The following is a 19,521-nucleotide window of genomic DNA, read 5'->3' as shown; positions in this document are numbered from 1 at the left end:
CCGAGTAGGGATGTAATTGTCTCGGGGCTGCAGACACCTGGGAGAAGACTGCTGACGGCTCTGCAGACTCCTAGCATTTCTGAAGAGCTTTCTCTTTCTCTCTGCTTATTAGTGGGCAGAAGTTGTGAAAAATAAAAGGAAATGGCAAGCCTCATCTTTTCAAGAAAGCAAGGGCGTCAAATATTCCGCTTATTTTTTAATCTCTTTATGTGGCCACCAACTTTTGCCCCTCAGAGTTACCTGTAGAGAAGCGCATCACATGAAAATAACCTCAGATTACCCCAGAGACCTGCCTTCTCTCTATTGCTCGACCGGCAAAACAGGCCTTTAAAAAAGTAAGCAAAGGTAAACTAAAAACAAAACCTAAGAACTCTCCTGGCAATTTACTAACTCTGCATTTTAAAAATAATAACTCTTTTTGTCAATTTCAGAGACCAGGAGGCCATCTGTAACTCACTAGGATCAAGGAAGAAAATCATCCCCATCCTACACTTTCCAGAATTTACGACTAGCTGGACCTCCAGGTCATTGAGAGGAAGCTGAGACCAAAAGTGACTTTACTACTTTTTTTGCTAAAAGTTAGTGCTGAGTGGAATCCTAGATACTGTGGCATAGTTTGTTTGTATCTAAAAAGAACCAGAACCTGACAAATAGATATTTTATTCTTTATCTGAGAAACTTTTAAGACAGGTATATTATTCTAAGACAGCAAATTGAACCTCATCACTATTCACTGAAGGAGAAAGGTTGTAAGAAATGTCTTTACTGAGTTCTGTCCTATGCCAAAGACCACTGACCCAAAGGGACCAAAATGCTTGACTCTTCCTCCAAGACCCTTTACAAGGAATTGGAAAAAAACCAGAGATTATATACAATACACTTCAAATCCGTGTGGACTGAGTCGTAAATAGATACTTTCTAAACATTATGCAAGACAAAAAACCCAACAGGACTTCGAAACTGGAAAAGTTCAAATGCTATTGGGTCTTCTGAACTTCTCCTATGAAAGCAGCACTTAGCTTTCAGAGCAAAGTTAATAGAAGAGTTGAGATAGTCTCACCTGATTCTGATAAATGCATGCTGCCACATTGGAAAGTTCTGGCTAAGGAAAAATGTTGTTCTGAATTCTTTGGATAATTAGTTCAATTTTCCAGTTCCTTTTGCCAGAATAGGTCTAGGCTGTCAGTTTGAAACTCAAATGTTGAATAAATGACCTATCCCAAATCATTCTCCAACTCTGTCTATTGTATATTGCTGTTTAGTAATCATTTTTACCTAACCCAGAAAGAAGACAAAATTCTGTTCATTTACATAGTTTATTGTTGTAAACATTAAAATTGTCTTTCTCAAAGAAAGAATTTATCAGGAAAAAAAAATCAGCATCTCTAACTGTCATACACCATAGAAAAAAAGGCAGTGATTCATATCATGTGCCATACTGGAAATATACAAAGAAAAATACTACAGAATATGGCAATATTAAAATTCTTACTCAAACATAAAATAATATATTAACTGACAATCTTAGATGTTAAAAAAAATTCAAAGTGCTCAGTAATTTCCAGGGAGTTATGTATATTATAAGCACTCTGGAAACGGTCAAAAGCTGCTGCATGCAAGTTTTGTTTAGCTTTAGACAACAAAATAATCCAGATATAAACTTTCTTTTATCAACATCAACAGTACATACAACACTTACAAACAAGGAATGTTGGACGGTGTTACAAACACTATGTGTCCCTTTTGTCAGGATTTTCTGATGTGTAATACTTGTGCCCACCTATTTTACAATTGAGAAAATGTTTAAGCTCAGATAACTACCAATCTTTATAAAATCTAACAGACTACATAGTGTCTGAAATACTATTTATATAATATAGACATTACTGAAGTAGCAAGTGCCTATAACATTTTCAACCTAGAATCAACATGCTTGTCCCTTTTTTGTGTAGTTATTTCTTTTTTTTTGCAAACACACTTATCTTTTAGAATTTGTAATATTTATTCATAAATAGGCACAAAATAATTTAAAAAGCCAAACTGCATTGGATAAATTTACAAGCCTTTGCCTTCTTCAACTCATGCCACCCACGTAACATTTAGTTTTACTATATATTACAGCTTTCTTTACAGCAGAAAACTTTGAAGTCTTTTAAAGGGCAATACTTGTGGGTCCCCTTACAATGTGTGTGTGTGTGTGTGTTTGTATGTGTATTACATTTATTTTAACTGCAACAACCAAACGTGGCCAAATGTTTTCCATCATACATTAGCAATCTTCCTTCTGAACAATAAAATGATTTTTAAACTGATAATAAAAAGTTTATACCACAGTACTGTGTGTAGTCCGTGTTCTAAATCCAAGATGCCCCGGAGCCAAAATGCCCTTTCAGGTTCTGCCTGCAGGTTAGGAAATAGCAACAGTTTTTGTTTTTTTGTTTGTTTCTGTTTTTTTCTTTAGGGATCAAGGGTCAGGGTGTATGGAAGGGGAGGGGGCTGACTAGAGCTGAGACAGCTCAGGGGGATCTCTCTGCCCTTGTCACTTGCCCCCTCTGGACAGTTTTAGGTTTCTTTCCAGTTTCTCTGAAGTGCATGGAAGGAGGTTTTAGAAAGGTAAAGTGTCCAGGAAAAGTTTGTCAATTATTGCTGGTGGTGGTACCAAATCTTCCAGTTTCAGGTAGAAAATGCGCTGTAGCCCCTGTGTGCAAAGTGTACGGAGTTCTGGGAGCTTCCCCAACAGTTTGGACAAATAGTTGGGGCGGTTCAAGCCCCCATTATTGAAAGTCACATGGTCTTTGAGACAATTTACAATCTTGTTTTGCAGCTCCTCCACTCTCTTGGGTTCCTTGAGACCGTGTCTCTCTGCAGAAAACACAATCAGAAACAAAAGAGGAATGCACTAAGCAGTTAGCTAGCTGACAGGACCAGGGAGGATCTGCAGGAAAGGAAAGTTCAGGAGGAGAAATGCCCTGTGCCTGTGGTACTGACCTGTGACCATAGCCAGGGCAGCAATGCAGGAGAAGGCAGAAATGTCGATGTTCATATTCTGCAAGTTGGAGGAGAATTCAACAATGGAATCAATCCATTCCCCAAAGCCACGAACACATTGCAACCTGTGCAAGACCACCCCATTGCAAAAGATGAGTTTACCCTCCACTGGGTTGGACCTGCAATTAATACCAAAGAGAGAGAGGGGAGAAAAAGAGAGAGAGAGAGAGAAAAAAAAAAAGCTAAACAACTAATTACTTGAAGAGCAATAAATGAGGGATTTAAGAGGCACCTAATTACCCAAGAGTTAATAAAACGTAGACCAGTGGACCTTGAAAGGGTTTAATTTCATAACAATCAAGAACGCCCCCTATCCCACCTCCGTTCTATTCATACAAGGCTTCTGTGCTCACTGCTTCCCTTCTCTTCCTTTTATCTATTCCCCTTTCCTTCCTATCTTCTCTTTTATTTCACATCTATTCTCCTCTCTTTCTCCCTCCACCCCTTTTCCCCTTTTCCTCTTTCTTTTCCTTGATTCCTCTCTTCATTCACAGCCTTCCATTACCTGTAGGCTAATCGCAGCACAAATAGTTCTAAGAAAGCCGATTCAAAAAGCAGGTCCTGGTCGGCTTTGGGCAGGTCAGCGAAGCCCGGGATCTTCTCTGCCCAGCCCCTGATGATCTCCATGGAGCCAGTCAGGAGATCATAGAATTGCTGGATATGCTGGGTGTCATCTCCACTCATCTGATAGTCAGGGTTCGCCTGGAACTGGAATTTCATTTTAAAAAGCACTTAATGAGGTTCTCTAAAATATATAACCCGTGAAATTGCTAACCTCATTTCTAGTAGGGGAGCCAGGTTTTTATAACAATTAAACCTCTCTCTGACCAGTACGGAAATTAGATGTTCCGGGGCAATTAATTCAATTAGGGATGGTGCTATGAGGTCGCTGCTTTAAATATGTAAATTACCATTTTCATACAGACTAAATACAGTGCCAACCAGCCCTGGGAAATGTTCACTCTTATCTCCACAAAACAATTGACACGTTAGTATTCATGCCAGTCCCGGAATGGGTCTTGAGCAGAGTCACCCTTTGCAAATCTTCATAAAATTGCAGTGCCTTCTAGGTTGCCTGACATACTTCCTCCAATTAAAGTCCACACATTCCTCATAGCTGGGGTAAAAGAGGAATCTGACCACTTGATTCCCCCACCCACTGCCATCCCTGACACCCTCTCGCTTCCCCTTCCCCAACCCCAAGCAGGTGTCCCTCTCTCTGACAGCACCAGAGAAGGTGGGGGTTCAAGCTTCTCCATGGAGGACTGGGGCTAGAACCCAAGTGGGGGTTTTTGCACTGCCTCTGGTTTGGGCATCAGAGGCATTGGTGTGTTGAGTATGTGTGTGCACCCAGGTACTGGGAAGGGGCCTCAAAGAGATTTGACCACTGTGGCCCATCTTCTTTTCCTTCCCCTGCCCTGTCCTCATGTCCACACCCCCAGCAACACCATCTGTCTTCTGTGGCCCCACCCAGAGCAGGCAGAACCTTGCATGCCTCCTCTGTCCCTTGGGCCTGAGGGGTTACTGACAGGTGTGGGGAAGGGGTCCTGCCCATCTGTCGGTTTGTCCAAATGAAACCCCCTCCAGCTTCTTACCCTGGAATAGTCCAGGCTGGTCATAGCCGGGTTGGAGTCGACATGGGCCCTGACGAGGGCACTGATCAGACTCACCGGGGGCGAAGGGGGAGAGGGCTCCTGTGGGCTCTTCGGTTTGGAAGGTAAACGACCTCTCCGGCCTTTTAAACTGTCGGTGCGAACCACTGCAAAGGAACAGCCGGGTGAGAGCGCCGCTCCCCCAAGCAGGACCCAGCTGCCGCCTGGACCCCTCCCCAGGGAAGGCCACAGCCGCCGGGGCGCCCCTGCATCGGGCAGTGTAGGGCCCCACTGCTTGTAAAGGCTTTACTGACGAGAAGCATAAAAAATGCGGGGTTGTTTTATGTCTTCTTCCAAATGGGTCGTATAGTTAAAGGCGAGGAGGCCCTGGCGGCTTTCTCTTGGGCAGAATGAGCTGGCAGGCAGCTGCCTGGTCATAGAGGCCAGAGGCGGGTGGGAGAAAGCCGGAGACACCCTCCACTTCCCCTCTCCCCGCTCTGGGAAGTAGAAAGCGGGGTTAGGATAGGGGCAGCAGTTTCCCAAAGGCGAAGACTAGGGAGTGGGCTGTTTGTCCCAACCTACCTTCTTTGACCATCCCAACAGCCAGGCACTTCTGAAACCGGCAGTACTGACAGCGATTCCTGCGCCGCTTGTCCACTGGGCAGTTTTTATTTGCTAAACACACGTATTTCGCGTTTTTTTGCACCGTGCGCTGCAAAAGGAGACAATATAGGCCGGGAAAAAAAAATTTTTTTTATCTTGAAAATCCAACAATTCAGGGAATCCAGGGACAATTTCTGAGAGGACAGGGTCCACACTCCCTCCCCATAAACAAACACATACACAACTCCTTTTTATTTTTTCCTTTTTCCTTTCTCTCTCTCTTCTTTCCCCTCCCCCAGGGCATTTAACAGAAGAAAATTGATAGCGTTAACATTTGAGCTAACCTTCCGCTCCTTGCTGTGTTTTATATGCCAAGAGAAGGAGAAGGAGACGCTCAGTAAATACAAATTCGTGGGCATTCATATTATTTACATTCCTTAGAGACCTTCTCTATTTAAAATGATAAGATTATTCAATCAGGATGGCGAAATAAAGAGATCACTTAATTTGACCACAGGGAATTCTGTTCCACTTGGTTAGCTCAGACACGGTTCTCTGTCCTAACCAATTTCAATCTGAACCAAGAAGACAGCTCCTAGCACATGCAAATAACCCTCTTCCAACTCAGCTCCAGCAACTTCAGGCGGGGGACGGCCAGGGTCGGCCTCGTGTGGAGATGCGACCCCGGGTCTCCCCGCCTTCCTATTTGCCTTTCTCAGGCACCCAGAAGCTCCCCGCCACAGCCCAGGGGCGGCTGCAAGGCAGCTTCCAGGGACCCGGGGAGTCGCCGGGGACCAGTTAGGGCCCGGAGCCTGCGCCCCAGTGGAGCAAGCACTCTGAGGCTCTGGGCAGAAGGGGGCCCCTACCTGCCTCCTCCGCCCCCGACCTGGCTCACCTTAAAGAACCCTTTGCAGCCCTCACAGGTGCGCACGCCGTAGTGCTGGCAGGCCGCGTTGTCGCCGCACACAGCGCACAGCCCTTCGTTGGAGGGCGAGCCCCGCGACGGCGGGGAGGGCACCTGCGTGTCGAGCAGCTGCGACGCATGGCCGATCTGCAGGCCGGGGAAGCCCATGGATGCGGGCTTTCGGATGGGGTTGGGCACGGCGAAGGTCTGCCCGTCCACCACGTGGTGGCTGCCCGCTGGCTCCGGGTTCATGGGGACATGCAGGGGCCCATCGAAGCGCATCTGGCAGCTAGACACGGGGGTGCCGGGGGGCGACTGCTTAAAGGAGAAGAGGGAGAGGCGGGAGACCGGCGTTTTCCTCTGTTCGATCATGTGGGTGGTGGCCACGTAGTTCTGGTGGAAGTTGTGGAGGGAGCCTGGGTCGTCCCACATGGGGCTGTGCTGCACCTGGAAGCCCGGGGTGGTGGGCGTCGGGGGCGAGGAGGGCTTGTAGTAAACCGACCCGGAGTGCGGCATCATCTCCTCGGACTGAGGGGGCAGGTGGCTGTGTTGCTGGTAGTTGTGCATCTGAATGTCTTCTACCTTAATGGAGGACTGCTGTCCGGACAGGGGCATTTGGTACAAGCAAGGTGGCTTGACGTCGTAGCCTGTGCTGTAGTTGTCCATAAAGGTACTGAAGCTGGGGAGAGAAGTGGTGGCAGTGATTTCAGTGTTGGTGAGGTCCATGCTAAACTTGACAAACTCTGGAGTTAAGAAATCGGAGCTGTATTCTCCCGAAGAGTGGTAACTGTAGCTCTGAGAAGCGGGGCTGGCTCCTTGAGGCGAGGACCCATACTGCGCCTGAACACAAGGCATGGCTGGAAATGAAACAGGGTAATATACACTCAGCCTGGTCAAGTGAACACTTTCTCCCGGGCTCGGGTACACCTGGAGCTACACCGGCAGCCCGCAGCGGTCAGAGAGCAAGAAGGGGCGCGAGAGGAACGGCAGAGAGCGCGATTACTGCGGATCGGAACAGTGCGGGGCAAGGAAAGGCTGACCCAATAAAGACCCTGAATTGGAAAGTTATTAGGGTCTCCATTCCCGGGTATTTCCAACGCCTCCCCCTTCAACCCTTTCAGGAGCATTCCCGTTCCCAGGAGCCTTTCCTCTGAAGCTCGGGTTCAGCAAGCTCAATCCAGAAATGAAGTTGAATTGCACAATGAGAAACTTGTTCCCGAAGGCGATGGATTGGGGAAAAACTTAAGTTACAGGGTTTGCGGGGAAAGATCGCATTGTCCTGTTTCTTGACGTTTAAGGAACTCAAGGGAGGGGGAAAAAATGAAGTGGCACTAACCTTCAGCCGAGTTACAGGCGTTTTGGAGAAAATTAAAGGTGGACAGTGTCGTAATTCAATGAAGGACAAAGTTTCCAAGATTTTTAGAAAAGCAGCCTGTCAGATCTCCTCCCTGAAATGAAGACACAGGAAGCTTTAGGGTGAATTTCTGGACTGATTTGGCTGGACATCTGTATCACTAGGCAGGCCCTTCTGTGCCCTTGATTGTTTAATTAGAAATTAGTGTGTAGCCTTTACCAAACTTAGCAGTTAAAATGAATGTGTAAAAGAGGCTCGAAACAGAAAATTTCACCCATGGACTGTGTTAATCTTGGCAGAGAGAGGATTCTAAAGGAGGAAAGTTATTCCATGTACTTAGTTAATACTTATGATGAAATAAATTAGCCCCTTTGCTGGGTGTGTGTGGGGTGGTGGGAGGGAGTGTCATTTCCATTTTAGTTTAATTCAGAACTAAATAAGAAGAAACTAGGATTTAATGAAATACAGCATTGGAACCTTCTCCTGATTTTTCCCCCCTGTGGTGAAATTGGCTTTTTATCTAGTAGAGGGTAAGGAAAGTAGAAGACAAGAATATAAAATGTAAAAACAATCTCTCCCTCCACCCCTAGGAAGTTACAAAATGTTAGTAAGGCCTGGGGAGCCCTGAAGGCAATATGAATGGAAGCATCTGGATTTCCTAAGAGCTTCTGACTGAGCACTGGGTTTGGGGATACAGGTAAATTGGCATTCACTTTTCCAGGAAATGTCTTTCATCTTTAATGGCCAAGGGGCGGAAAGAGGGGACCGTATTTTGTCAAGAGCATCTTAGGTGAGTTGCAGAGAGAGGGAAATACTGCTTATCCAATATTGGCACCAGTGGTAGAAGCACCTCTCAGTATAGCAAGCTGAGCACCTTCCCTATCCAGCCTTGCACAATCTGCCTACTTGCTGGAACAAGGCATTCTTCTGTCCTAGTAATTTTCAGATGTTCCCACTTGGAAGGCATTCTAGAGCATAGACAATTTTATTACTAATGAAAAAGAAAGCCAAACATCCAATTCCCTTTTCCTCCCCCACCCCCCGCCCCCGTCATAATCTTGCTTCATGGAGGAGGGAGGGTAACCAGAAAAAGTAGAAAGAAAGGGACTCTTGACCACCCCACCCCCACCCCCAGCCCTTGACAGATATGCCTGTGCTGGATATTAACCCTCTGATAACTCCGCAGCTTCATAACTACTCTAAATATTCTGTCTCTCTCTCTCTGTCAAACTCACAAACAAGCGCGGCACATGGGAAAACCAAAAATTTGCAAGCAACTTAGTAACAGGTCACTCTACCAACCACCCCTCCTCACTCAACAATACCCAGGAAACACGGGCACGCTGTCCAGCCGCAGTGACACAGTTCCCAAGCAACACAGAAACTGAAGAACTGTCTCTCTCCTTGTCACTTTCTGGGCCGCGTCCAGGCCCCTCTTATACACGGGACTTGGAGTCTACGTGTTCAAAGACCTCTATCAATTCCGCACTAAGAGCAAACTTTGCGCACATTTCCGCGGGCAAGTCCGCAGCTCCCCAAACTGTGCAAGCTCCCTTCCACGTCCACCAATGAGGAGCCAGGAAGCCTCTGCGGGGTGGCAAAGCAGGAGTTCCGACAAATGCCCTCTGGAGCTGCACACACCTACTCCCCATCCTCCGGCCCCACTCGCGCTCCGCGCCTCCGGCGCCCACTTCCAGAGAACCTGCACCAGACAAACGGAAAGAAGAAACGTGCAAAAGAAGAAAGAAGGATAAAAGAACGCGAGCTGTGCCAGCCGCACCTACTCACTTAGGAGTTCTCTGCGTCTCTCTTCATTCATTCAACTCGGCCGAAGTGTAGTTCCCTCCGGGAGTCTGGGTGGCAGGGTCGGGGAGGGGTGGGCGAGAGGGGCGAAGGGAATCGCGGCGCCGAGAGCGGGGAGGGAGCAGGGGAAGGCGGCCGGCTGGGCAGGCGAGCGGGACCGCGGAGCCTAGCGCGAGCCACCGGGCGGACTGGCCCTGGCCGCCAATGTGCCTTTGTTTATGTGGCTCGCGCTGCCGCTGCCAACATTCACCTAAAGTCTCCGCGCGTCAGCGCGCGTCAGCGGCCCGCCGCCCAATCGCCGCGCGTCCGCTCTCCCCAGACTCCTGGCCAGCGCTCGCTTTGGTATATTTCCGACCTGACGTCACGAGCAGGGCCGATTTTAAGGTGGGAACTGTTCAGGGTTCACCTTGGTAGCCAGCTAGGTTTTTTTCTTTTTCCGAAAGAGGTGTGACCTCTCCACTCAGGTCCGCGCAACCCTCAGCGCCTCGACATCTCACCTCACCTTCCCCCCACCAAACCCCCGCGCCACCGCTGCCGCCCGGCAGCTCACACGTGGGGGAAGGTGCAACAAAAGCCCGGCGGAAGGGAACCCAAGCGTGGGCCAGGTACCAGCACCTGGAGTCGCACGAGATGGGGCGTGCCTGGCAGAGCCCTAACCTCATCCACCCACGACTGCCATCCCCGTTAGCGGAAGCGAGTGCAGATGTCCCATGACACCGAACGCTCAGAGGGCTCCTACAATTGGGGTGGGATTTCCCTAGTCCAGTGCATCCCCCTTTTCTCTCTTTTCCTGTCCCTGGCCTTCTCCTCTGGTATATCCCACTCCCACGCCCCAACACACACAGTCTCCAAAGTGGAAGAGAGTAAGGAGGGCCTATTTTCTGTGTTCCCTTCTTTCCTCGCAGGGCTCACGTGCGAGGGAGGACGTGGTGCGTGGGGAGGGGAGGAAAAAGGAAAGGGTAGCCGTGATCCAACCTTCAGGGACCCCAAAAGTCAGAGTGAGGCGTCGCCCTCTTTCCTTTCGCAGACAATGCAGCCGAGCAACGGGCAACAGGTGTGTTCTGCAGAAAGGTGCTTTAGTCTCACCTTTTACCAACTCTCATACTTCGACACTCCTGGGTGCCCATCAACTCGTGCCTTTCCACGAGTTTTAGGAAAATAAATCGACCCTCCTCTGAAGCACCAGGACACTCGAAGCCACAATCTGAGAGCCGAGGGGGGCAAGACTAAACCCGGGGACACAGGGGGCGGAGCTGGCTGGATCTCTCCGAAGCGCACAGTGTGTGGGTTCAGCTCTCCAGGAGAGGGCCCAGCAGGCGGCCGGAGCTCGCCGCACCCCCGCGGTCGCCCTAGCTTCGGCCGACTCCGATTCGCAAGGCAATCCACCCTCCAGACTGAGGGCACAAGGCTCTCTCCAGCAAAGAAACAGCTTCTCCCAGGAGTCAGCCCGCTTCCTGGTTCCTGGACCCGAGCTGGCCGGGCTTTGGGACTTCTCCAGTGGAGCTGGGGGAGTCACCCGGGGAGGGAGGGTTCGGGGGAATCACCTGGGGAGGGAGGGTTCGGAGACGTCCCCTTCCTCCGCCCGCTAAGATTTGCAGCCGCCCCTCCCTCTTGGTGTGGCTGACTTCCAGGCTGCGGGACCCCTTTGCACCCCTCGTCCTGAGGTTCCCAGTAGTGGCCGGCCGAAAGCGCCCGGGAGCTCTCCAAGTCTCAGAGCCGCTCAGTCCTAATCTGCACTCCCAGCCCCCGCCTTTGCCCGCTCCCGCCGCCTCCTGCTTCTCGGCGGCCGGAGAGGCATTGCCAACAAGTGCCCCGAGGCTGCCCCGAGACTGCCCCGAAAGGCCGCAGGCTCTTCCGCGCTGCAGCCTCGGAGAAACCTACGTGACCACCTTAAGTTTCCCCCAGATGTTGCGACTGCCGCTGCAGCCGCCGCGGCGGCTCGGCGGAGCCCTAGCGGGCAGGAGAAAAAATAAAACCAGGAAGTGTGTGCGAGTGTGTGTGTGTGTGTGTGTGTGTGTGTGTGTGTGTGTGTGCGTGCGCGAGTGTGTGTGTGTGTCTGTTGGAGGGGGCGTGTTGTGGTGGCGGGTGAGGGTGTGCAAGTAGGGGGATGAGGGGAGGAGGGGGAAGAATAGCTTATTAGCATGAGCTGGGTAGCGTCAGCGCCCTGTGGGCAGAAGCGATTCCACGCGAACGAAAGGGAAAAAGTGAGAGTTTGGAGAACCGGGGAGAAGGAAAGGGGTGGGGGTGGCGGTGACGCAGGGGCGCAGGCATTGACGCACCCGCCCAGCTGGGCCCAAAATAGCAGCAGCGCTAACTCTGTGGCGCCCTCCCGGGTTCCCTTCCCCTTCCGCAAGAGAGCAGGGCGCGGCCTGAGGGTGCTTTCCTTGATCCCAGCGGTGGGCCAGGCTCCCAGCAGCTATTTTCAGGCAGTCGGAAACTCAAGCGCAGCCATGCTGGGGTAGCAGTTATTATTTTTTAATATATTTCTAGGAAGGCGGGGGCCAGGAGAACTTTAAGGTTGTAACCAGCACTCTCCAAACACAAATATGCGGATCTTAAGGAGGTGCATTCCCTCCACACGCTCCTCCTCCCTTAAACCATTTTAAAAAACAATTGGCTTTAGCCTGGGGTGAGTCTGCGGACCATCCGAAAATTCTCTCCCAGTGAATGGAAAAGGTGTGCTGGAGTTCTTAAAGTGAACTCCAAGAAGACAAACACTGTAATAAGAAGCATTATTCTGTCACAGCAACCTGTCGAGTCTGGCTTCTTGGTAACAGAGGCTTCGCTCTAGTCTTTTATGCATCCAAGATAGAAACACAGTTTTCACAGCAGCTTATTGTTAACAATTATTAGTAACTGGGAATGAATCGGATATAACATCAACATGCGAGGGGGAAGAAGTGACTTTTTGGCCTTCTTTTTTACAATGCATATGAGTTCTCTCCTCCTCAAATCCCTATTCTACAATAGCTGCTAGGAAGTGTGTCTTCTTATTAAGACACATCAGAATCAAGACCGATAGACTCTCTTAAACCAATTACTGGGTAAGCTGTTTTTTGGGTTGGCGTTTTTGGTAGGGTTCAGATATGCTCCGGGTGGAAAGGATCCGGTAGACATTAGAAACTGTAAAAAAGAACCACCACGCTCAAAACACCAGACTCTTGTGTCCCCACCAGATTCTCATGAAAGGAACAGGTCTCAGTAGAAGGGCCAATGTCTGTAATTGACCGATGCTGTCAGTAGGGGGCCTGAATCCACAACAGTCAGGATGATCCATCACACAAATACACGCACAAGCACACACACACCATCACACAAATACACACACAAGCACACACTGTCATACAAATACACGCACAAGCGCGCGCGAACACAAACACACACACCCCTAGCTATTTGACTTAGCTTGACTTAGGTCAAGCTCCAGGAGATCTTGCAGCAGGCCCAGACATTCATATTCTGCTGGAATTCATAAATAACTACAAATCTTTGATTCTCTTCTATTTTTCTCAAAAAGGGAAACAGTTTAACACTGGAATTAGGTTCACAATAGATTTTCTTTATTTCCGCCCACCCGTATTTAACTCACTGTTAGGTCACAGAGAGGAAAAAAATAATCAAAATGGTAATAAAATCTTTCATTTTATCACCAAGCAGCTCAAATTGGCATATAGTTTGGAAAAATGAAAGCATGTTTTAAAATCCTATGATTACATGTTTAAATAAATTATAGTTTAGAAGAGGATTCCTGTGGGTGTATTTGCTAGTACATAAGAGAATGCTTTTGTGCATAGAGGTTTAATTACACATATAATGGAATCAAAATGTAGAATTGAACAACCTTTTAGAAAATGTTCAAATGATGCTCTAGGCTAAAAGAAACTGAAATTCTGCATTTATATGACTGCAATCCTGCAAGATTCTTGAACGTAAATAGATTCTTGAATATAAACTACTTTATAACTCAATTAAGATGACAATAATGTTTCTTTCAGGGCCCAGAATCTGATATAACTTTAAATTATTGCCATGTATAAATACATAAAGTTACCCCAAATGAAGGTCAGTATTTTTAACAATTTAAAATAAATGGGAATAAAAATTGATCCTACCCATAAGTAGCTCTTTTTTGAAACCAACTGAAATTACAAAATTATTATTTCTGTCAATATACAGTATTAGATGACCTCAGAAAAAGCACATAGGAAAATAATATTATCTTTTACGATATTAGCCAGTATTAAGCAGAACATATTGGTATATATATAGAAAAAATATTTTCATAAAAAGCAATGTAAATAATACATACTCAAATCTAAATCTAAGCATTTTATTTTATGCAAGGCTAAGCAGATTATACTTAATAAAATTGAGATTTTTGGTATGACTTAGAAAGCAAACATGGATTTAATTCTTAATTCTATGGAATCCTTAATTCCATAGGATTTTCTATCATAATGCATGGGAAAGGGATCTTTAGGGATTTATTTCGCTATTCTCCCCAAATGTACTCAGAGTAGCCCTTAGCTCTTACAGTTAAAATATAGTAAACAGACACAACTGTTATACTATAAGAATCAAGGTAACTTGAAGATATTTCATAACATTAGTTAATGGAATCTATGTTAAGCATAAAAATGAGATTATTTTAGGTTATATTTGGACAAATTTCATGTCATTTGTTGTCATTCAGTTTTATATTAGTGATAGAAATAAATTTCACTTTGAAAAAAATCTCAGTTTCTGAAAATACAAAATCATTTTTTAATATGGAAGGTTTCTGGTTATTTGCTTTGCCATTTCACTTGCAGTAAAAAGATATTAATCAACCAATCATTTTTTCCTTTTCTATGAGATGCCTAGAGAATAAGTAAAATGCTTAGCTGGTAATTTACATTTTGGGTAGTTGTGGCTTTTACTCAGTTTTACCCAGCCCATTTTTCACCCCAAATCACTTAATCCAAAGATTTTAAAAATTGTTTCTTACTTTGATACACAACTCAGTTCTAGAAATGTGTAAAGATGTGCAGAAGAAAACAGCACTCATTTTTTCTAGAAGCATCTACTTGTAAATTAAAATTACAAAACTGAACATATGGTAAAACCTCATGCCACTCAAAAAGTATTTTGCATAATAAAAATTCTTCATCTTTTCTCTAATTCTTGACTCTCAGTAACTATCTCCTAAATACTTTTAAATTAACCACTTAATACTTTCTTTTTGTTACTGTGGTAAAACACACATAAAAATTACCATCTTACATTTTTAAATGTACAGTTTATTTGTGTTAAATACAGTCATCCTGTTGTGCACTCATCACCACTACTCACCTCCATAACTCTTAATCTTACGAAACTCTAACTCTGTAACCATTTAACAATAATTCTCCATTCTCCCCTCCTCCCACACCTAGCAATCATCAATATTTCCTTATGTAAGACTTTTTTTTGATTAAGCAAGGAAGGGTTAATTTGGTTTTAGATTTCATTGCTAATTTCACTAAACATGGGAGTCATTAAGTACAAAGTCCTGAAATATGCTTTAAAGGTTCTGAGAATAAGGTGCTATATGCTAAGAAAATACCAAGAGCACTTGAAATTGTAAAAGTAGCTAATAACATCAGTAACCATCATAGTAGTATGTACGATTTTCTTTTAGTAGATAAAATACATACACTTTGCAAGAGTCTTCATTGTATATAACAGCTAGCTAGTTTTTAATTTTACATTTAATGATAAAATAACCACTTTTGATTTTCTCCCTCAGACTAACTGGTGTATAGGAACTTTTCAATTTAATAAAAACTGAAGACATGTTATTGATATATTACGACAAAGACATATATGCCCTCTTCGTCAACATAATTCTGCAATTAACAAGCCTACAATTTTAACATTATAAAAGTAACTTATAGCAAGGACCCTTATAGTGATAAGTAATAAACCTAATTACCATATTCTTTGAATAGATGTAATATAAATTTCATTGCTCACTTAAAAGTTCTAAAGTTAACAGCATAAACTTGAAGTTGAGTAATTAAGTAATCCTTATATAGACACTTATTAAAGTATTTATACATATTATCTTAAATCTACATCTATCATTTTGCCAATTAAAATTAGGACTTTAATTGCAATTAAGTAATTTAATTGCCAATTGAACAGCAAAATTGCTAAGTGACTAATTTTAATGCCTATTTTAATTACCAATCATGACTGGGGAGGGAGCTAATCAAGTTACATCAAGCAGTACCAGAGTAATGATGTGAAGAAAAAAAAAAAAGTAGAACAAACATTCAAGGCTACATGCTTTAAAAAAAGAAACATAAATAAATGCAAACACAATCTTATAAATGTATAAAAATACTGTATTTCAATATCTGAATACAGAACATGAAATAGAACAAGATTAACTAAAGAAGCCTCTGTCAATCTTCAAAGTAAGAAAAACCAAATCAAATTTTTATGTATTTACATGGCCCTCACACTAACCCAGATAAAAACAAAGCTGCATACAGTTGAGAATAAAAGACTGTTTCCTGCTTGGCTGGTTAAATATTTACAGATTGACAGTTTAAAAAAAAAAATTTAAATGAAAGGTTATAAAAGAGAAACAAGTTTCCAACGCAGCAATATGGGTTTTAAATTTGAAAAGCAAACAGGGCCAGTGCAGTGGGCCTGTATAGTATACTCTTTCCTGACAGCTCTCCTCCCCACACCCACTCACTGGAATGAAGTGTTCTAATAGAGGCCTAATGCCTATCCATAACTTGTCCTGTATTACCTTGAGAAAGGCATAAATCTGTCCTATCTTAAATAATTTAAAATACATTCATAAGTAAAAAAAAAATAAGAAAGCACCGAGGATTACATCACAATTAAAATTACTCAGAGCATGGGGAATATACCTTGTCCTGATAGTATTACTTCGCTTTCAATTAAAATATACTTGCCAGCTCAAGATAAGCCAGCAGGCAACCAGAAATACTGATGAAAATCTTGGCCAATACAAACACATTTTCAAAAGTTTTCACATTCAAACAAATTCTCAGATTAGCAGTATGGAAGGGCCATATTGAAAGAGGGAGGTGAAGTTGGGAGCTTAAAAATTAGAAAGTGATTCCCTGATAGACAATAACAATGCCAGTACTTTCAAGCTAGAGGGATCGCCTTGGCAGCCAGCCACCTCATCTAGAGTAACAATGGACATCCATCAAATCTTCACTTCAAATAAGTCATGATGCAAGATGCATATCTTGTTTTTGTTACTATATATGTATACCAAATACACACATAGTTTTTATCCACAAATGGGCCTGAAATTATGAACGATGTATGTAATATTTTAACTTGAGAAAAGGCAACTATTGCTCCTTAGGATTTTATGTACTAATGGACTTGAATTATGAAATAAAGCACAGCAGGACTTTCAGCCTGGCTTTTGAAGAACGAACACGTTAATAATCACGGGGCTTGACAAAAGCCTGCAGTATCTGCTCATGACAATAACAGCTTTATAAGGCGAGTTCTGTGTGACTGATTAAAGGACACACTCACAATCTATTCATAAGTCATGGAGATGTAGTCATGATTAACAGCCTCACTACAGATCAAGGTTAAAACTCATTGAATGCTGATGCTACAGAAAAATACAATTTCAGCCATTAAAAATTACCAAAAACAGTCTCCAGTAAGGGTTGTCATAACTCAGATATATCTTATTTTGTTCTGTATAAAATTTTCTATTTACATACACAGAAGATCTTATATTATTTCATACTTATCAAAATCATTGCCCGAACTCAAGCACTAGGTAACAAATCATCACCTATTACAAAAAGAAAAAAAGGAGACGTTATCTTGTAATTTAAAAATGAATTATGAAACTTGTATGACTGAAAATATGTTTTCAGACTATCTCTATTTTGTGTATTACCCTAGTTTATCAGTTCACATGAATTAAAGTGGTTTATGCACTGTTGGAAGCAAAATCTGTTAAGATAGTATGCCCACAGCTTTCATATATCCCTTAATAGGAAAAAGTTTTTAACAAGTTCTAGTATTTTACTTTTTCTACCCTTAAGTTTCTTGTCTTGCAGTGCTGCCTCTCTGTATTAGTGAAGGAAAAAGGAGGGATACAGCAAAAGACAACCATGTTTATAATCTGAAATTAGAGCCAGTCAATTAAACATTTTATTAATCACCAGGATATTTTTTTAAAAGACCTGGGAAATATTAGAGAATCATTCTACTAGGATCTAACAGTGACTTCAATATGCTGTCACTGACATGTTTGGAAGAAAAAAAAGCAAACCTCCAGTACCACCACATACAGAATTCAAGTTCAGGTACCCGCATAGTTGAGGGTGTAGGTTGCCGGGGAGGGAAGAGAAACTAGTTTGCTAAGGAGGTCCTTATATTTCATACTTTTGAGTACATTTTTGTGAGTTACTTTCCTAAGAATGAAGTATTAAAAAAACAGAATTTCAGAGAGTTAATAAATGGATTTAGGAGTTACATTGAAACGATTCACAAAATAGATTTTTCTTGGGAGTCCTTTAATTTCGGGAGTTCTGAAAGTATGGTGTCCCTAGTGATTGCTCTTAAGTAACTAGCTCTGGAAATCGTATTTTCTATTTCTCCATACTCGCTTTAATTAGTATTTGGTCAGCCGATTGGCAATTACCAAGGCAACAGTTTCGCTAAACTTTATGAACTATCAGCCAGAGGTGAGGGGTAGGAGGACAACACAGAAAGGGGTTTTTCAGCCAGAATGGTTTGACAGAGCCCCTCACATTACAAATAGATGTTATAAAATTTGAAATGTAGCTCTGAAGTTCAATTCATACCACAGAAACTGTGGGATGCTATCTTCCTGTTGTTATAACGTATCAGGTCAAGGGATATAAATTGTACCAGGTAATTTATTTTGCCGTTCAGAGAGTCATTAAGTTCCTCCCAGAATACATGTGATTGATATCCCTGGAGGTGAAAGGCTAACGGAACCATATGGCAACATGTTGCATTCCGTATGCTATCTGCCCATCCGTGCTTAAGCTGCCATTAGCAACATCTGTACCTAACGGAAATCCAGCTGCGCCGACGCCGGCTGACGGAATTGTACTTGGGGGGAAATCTAGCTTAGCACCATTAACTGGAGACTCAGAGTCTATCTACCAGGACGGATGGAAGCTTTCACAATTAGACGAGACGACACAAATGCTTTATTAAAGTTTAATTTTGAACTCCCAATTAGCGAAACTGCATTACAAATCGACTGCAATTTCCTAGAAGGCACAGCAAGTTCTCTGCCTGCCTGCCACGTGCGAGAGGCTCCAGAGCTAGCTTGCCCAGCTCCCGACGGCTGAAAGGGGACGGTTCAGAGCCGGTCTCGGTGTCCCAGGAAGTCCCTAAAATCGTCGCCAGCCCCTCCTTCCGCGGGGCGGGGGCGGGCGAGGGAAGGGCTCCGAAGTCCCCGGCGAGGAGGGGGAGCGGGCGGGGGAGGAGGGGCGGCGGCGGGGAGGGGTGGGGGGGCCTCTAGCGTCCTGGCCTCTCGGAGGAGCCTCAGCTAGTCACGCAGAAGTTTCTCTTTCGCTTCTCGCGCCACACACCCAGGTTGGCTTCCTGCGCGCCGGCCAGCGGGGCGGAGAGCGGGGAGTGGAGGGGAGACAGGAGTCCCAGAAGGGCTGCCCGGCGTCTACACCCACCCCAGGTCCCCTCCCCCGACCCAAACAAAGCCCCCGCTCCTGGTCCAGGATACGTTACCTGCCCGGCGCTCCCGGCCCCTCGGTCAGCGCGTCCCCCGCTGGGCGCGCCTTGGGCGGGTCCCGCTCCCCGGGACGCACAAAGCGGTCGCCCCCGGCCGGCTAAAGCCCCCTGTCTCGTCATGTTGGGGGGTCAGAAGGGAAAGCGGGGGAGATGGAAGCGGTTGGGGCGAGGGAAACTTACTGATTCAATTTTTAAAAAAAGAAAAGAAAAAAGCAGCTGGCGGGGCCCGGCCAGGGGCAGAAGAGGCCGGTTACCTTTCGGGGGGTCGCGGGCGAGAGGGAAGGGGGTCGGGGAGCGGCTGCCCGCCCCCCTCCCCCGGCCCCCAGCGGCGACGGCAGCTGCACACACAGAACCCCATTGTCGCCGGCGCCCGGCGCGCAGCCCCGCGGACTCGGCCCCGCGGCCAAGCGCGTCAGCGGCCCCGTCAGCCGGGCCGGGCTCCGTGACGC

General features: G+C 45.4%; 2 protein-coding genes across 37 annotated transcripts in view; one reads left to right on the top strand and one right to left on the bottom strand.

Moving 5' to 3' along the window:
- Positions 1-1,955: 1,955 nt before the first annotated feature.
- On the bottom strand, positions 1,956-19,437 carry NR4A2 (nuclear receptor subfamily 4 group A member 2). Of its 35 annotated transcripts, none has more exons than XR_014079660.1 (9): positions 9,290-9,531; positions 8,827-9,203; positions 7,484-7,595; positions 6,139-7,004; positions 5,223-5,352; positions 4,644-4,807; positions 3,554-3,756; positions 2,989-3,046; positions 1,956-2,862 (listed from the first exon to the last, which is right to left on the bottom strand). XR_014079660.1 is itself a non-coding variant. In XM_081580588.1 (9 exons), exons 4-9 carry the CDS (start codon positions 7,000-7,002, stop codon positions 2,606-2,608), a joined length of 1,797 nt encoding a protein of 598 aa, XP_081436714.1. In that variant the 5' UTR covers positions 7,003-7,004; positions 7,484-7,595; positions 8,827-9,203; positions 9,290-9,531; the 3' UTR covers positions 1,956-2,605. The 35 variants fall into 35 exon arrangements, 24 of the variants coding, with proteins under 24 accessions (XP_081436714.1, XP_081436709.1, XP_081436707.1 ...); XR_014079661.1 differs by having other exon boundaries at positions 9,011-9,203; XM_081580588.1 differs by having other exon boundaries at positions 2,989-3,167.
- Positions 18,785-19,521, top strand: part of GPD2 (glycerol-3-phosphate dehydrogenase 2) — a 246,551-nt gene continuing 245,814 nt past the window's right edge. Inside the window, exon 1 of one of the 2 annotated variants that reach the window (XM_081580571.1) lies at positions 18,785-18,919. The gene's annotated coding sequence lies outside the window, so the exon portion shown is untranslated. The remainder of the gene's footprint in view (positions 18,920-19,521) is intronic. The other variant, XM_081580570.1, reaches the window with a different exon arrangement.

Source organism: Giraffa tippelskirchi, chromosome 3 (genome assembly GCF_054371585.1).
Source record: "Giraffa tippelskirchi isolate mGirTip1 chromosome 3, T2T-mGirTip1v1.2.pri, whole genome shotgun sequence".
Lineage (NCBI taxonomy): Eukaryota > Metazoa > Chordata > Mammalia > Artiodactyla > Giraffidae > Giraffa > Giraffa tippelskirchi.
This window is presented reverse-complemented; position numbering and strand designations above follow the sequence as displayed.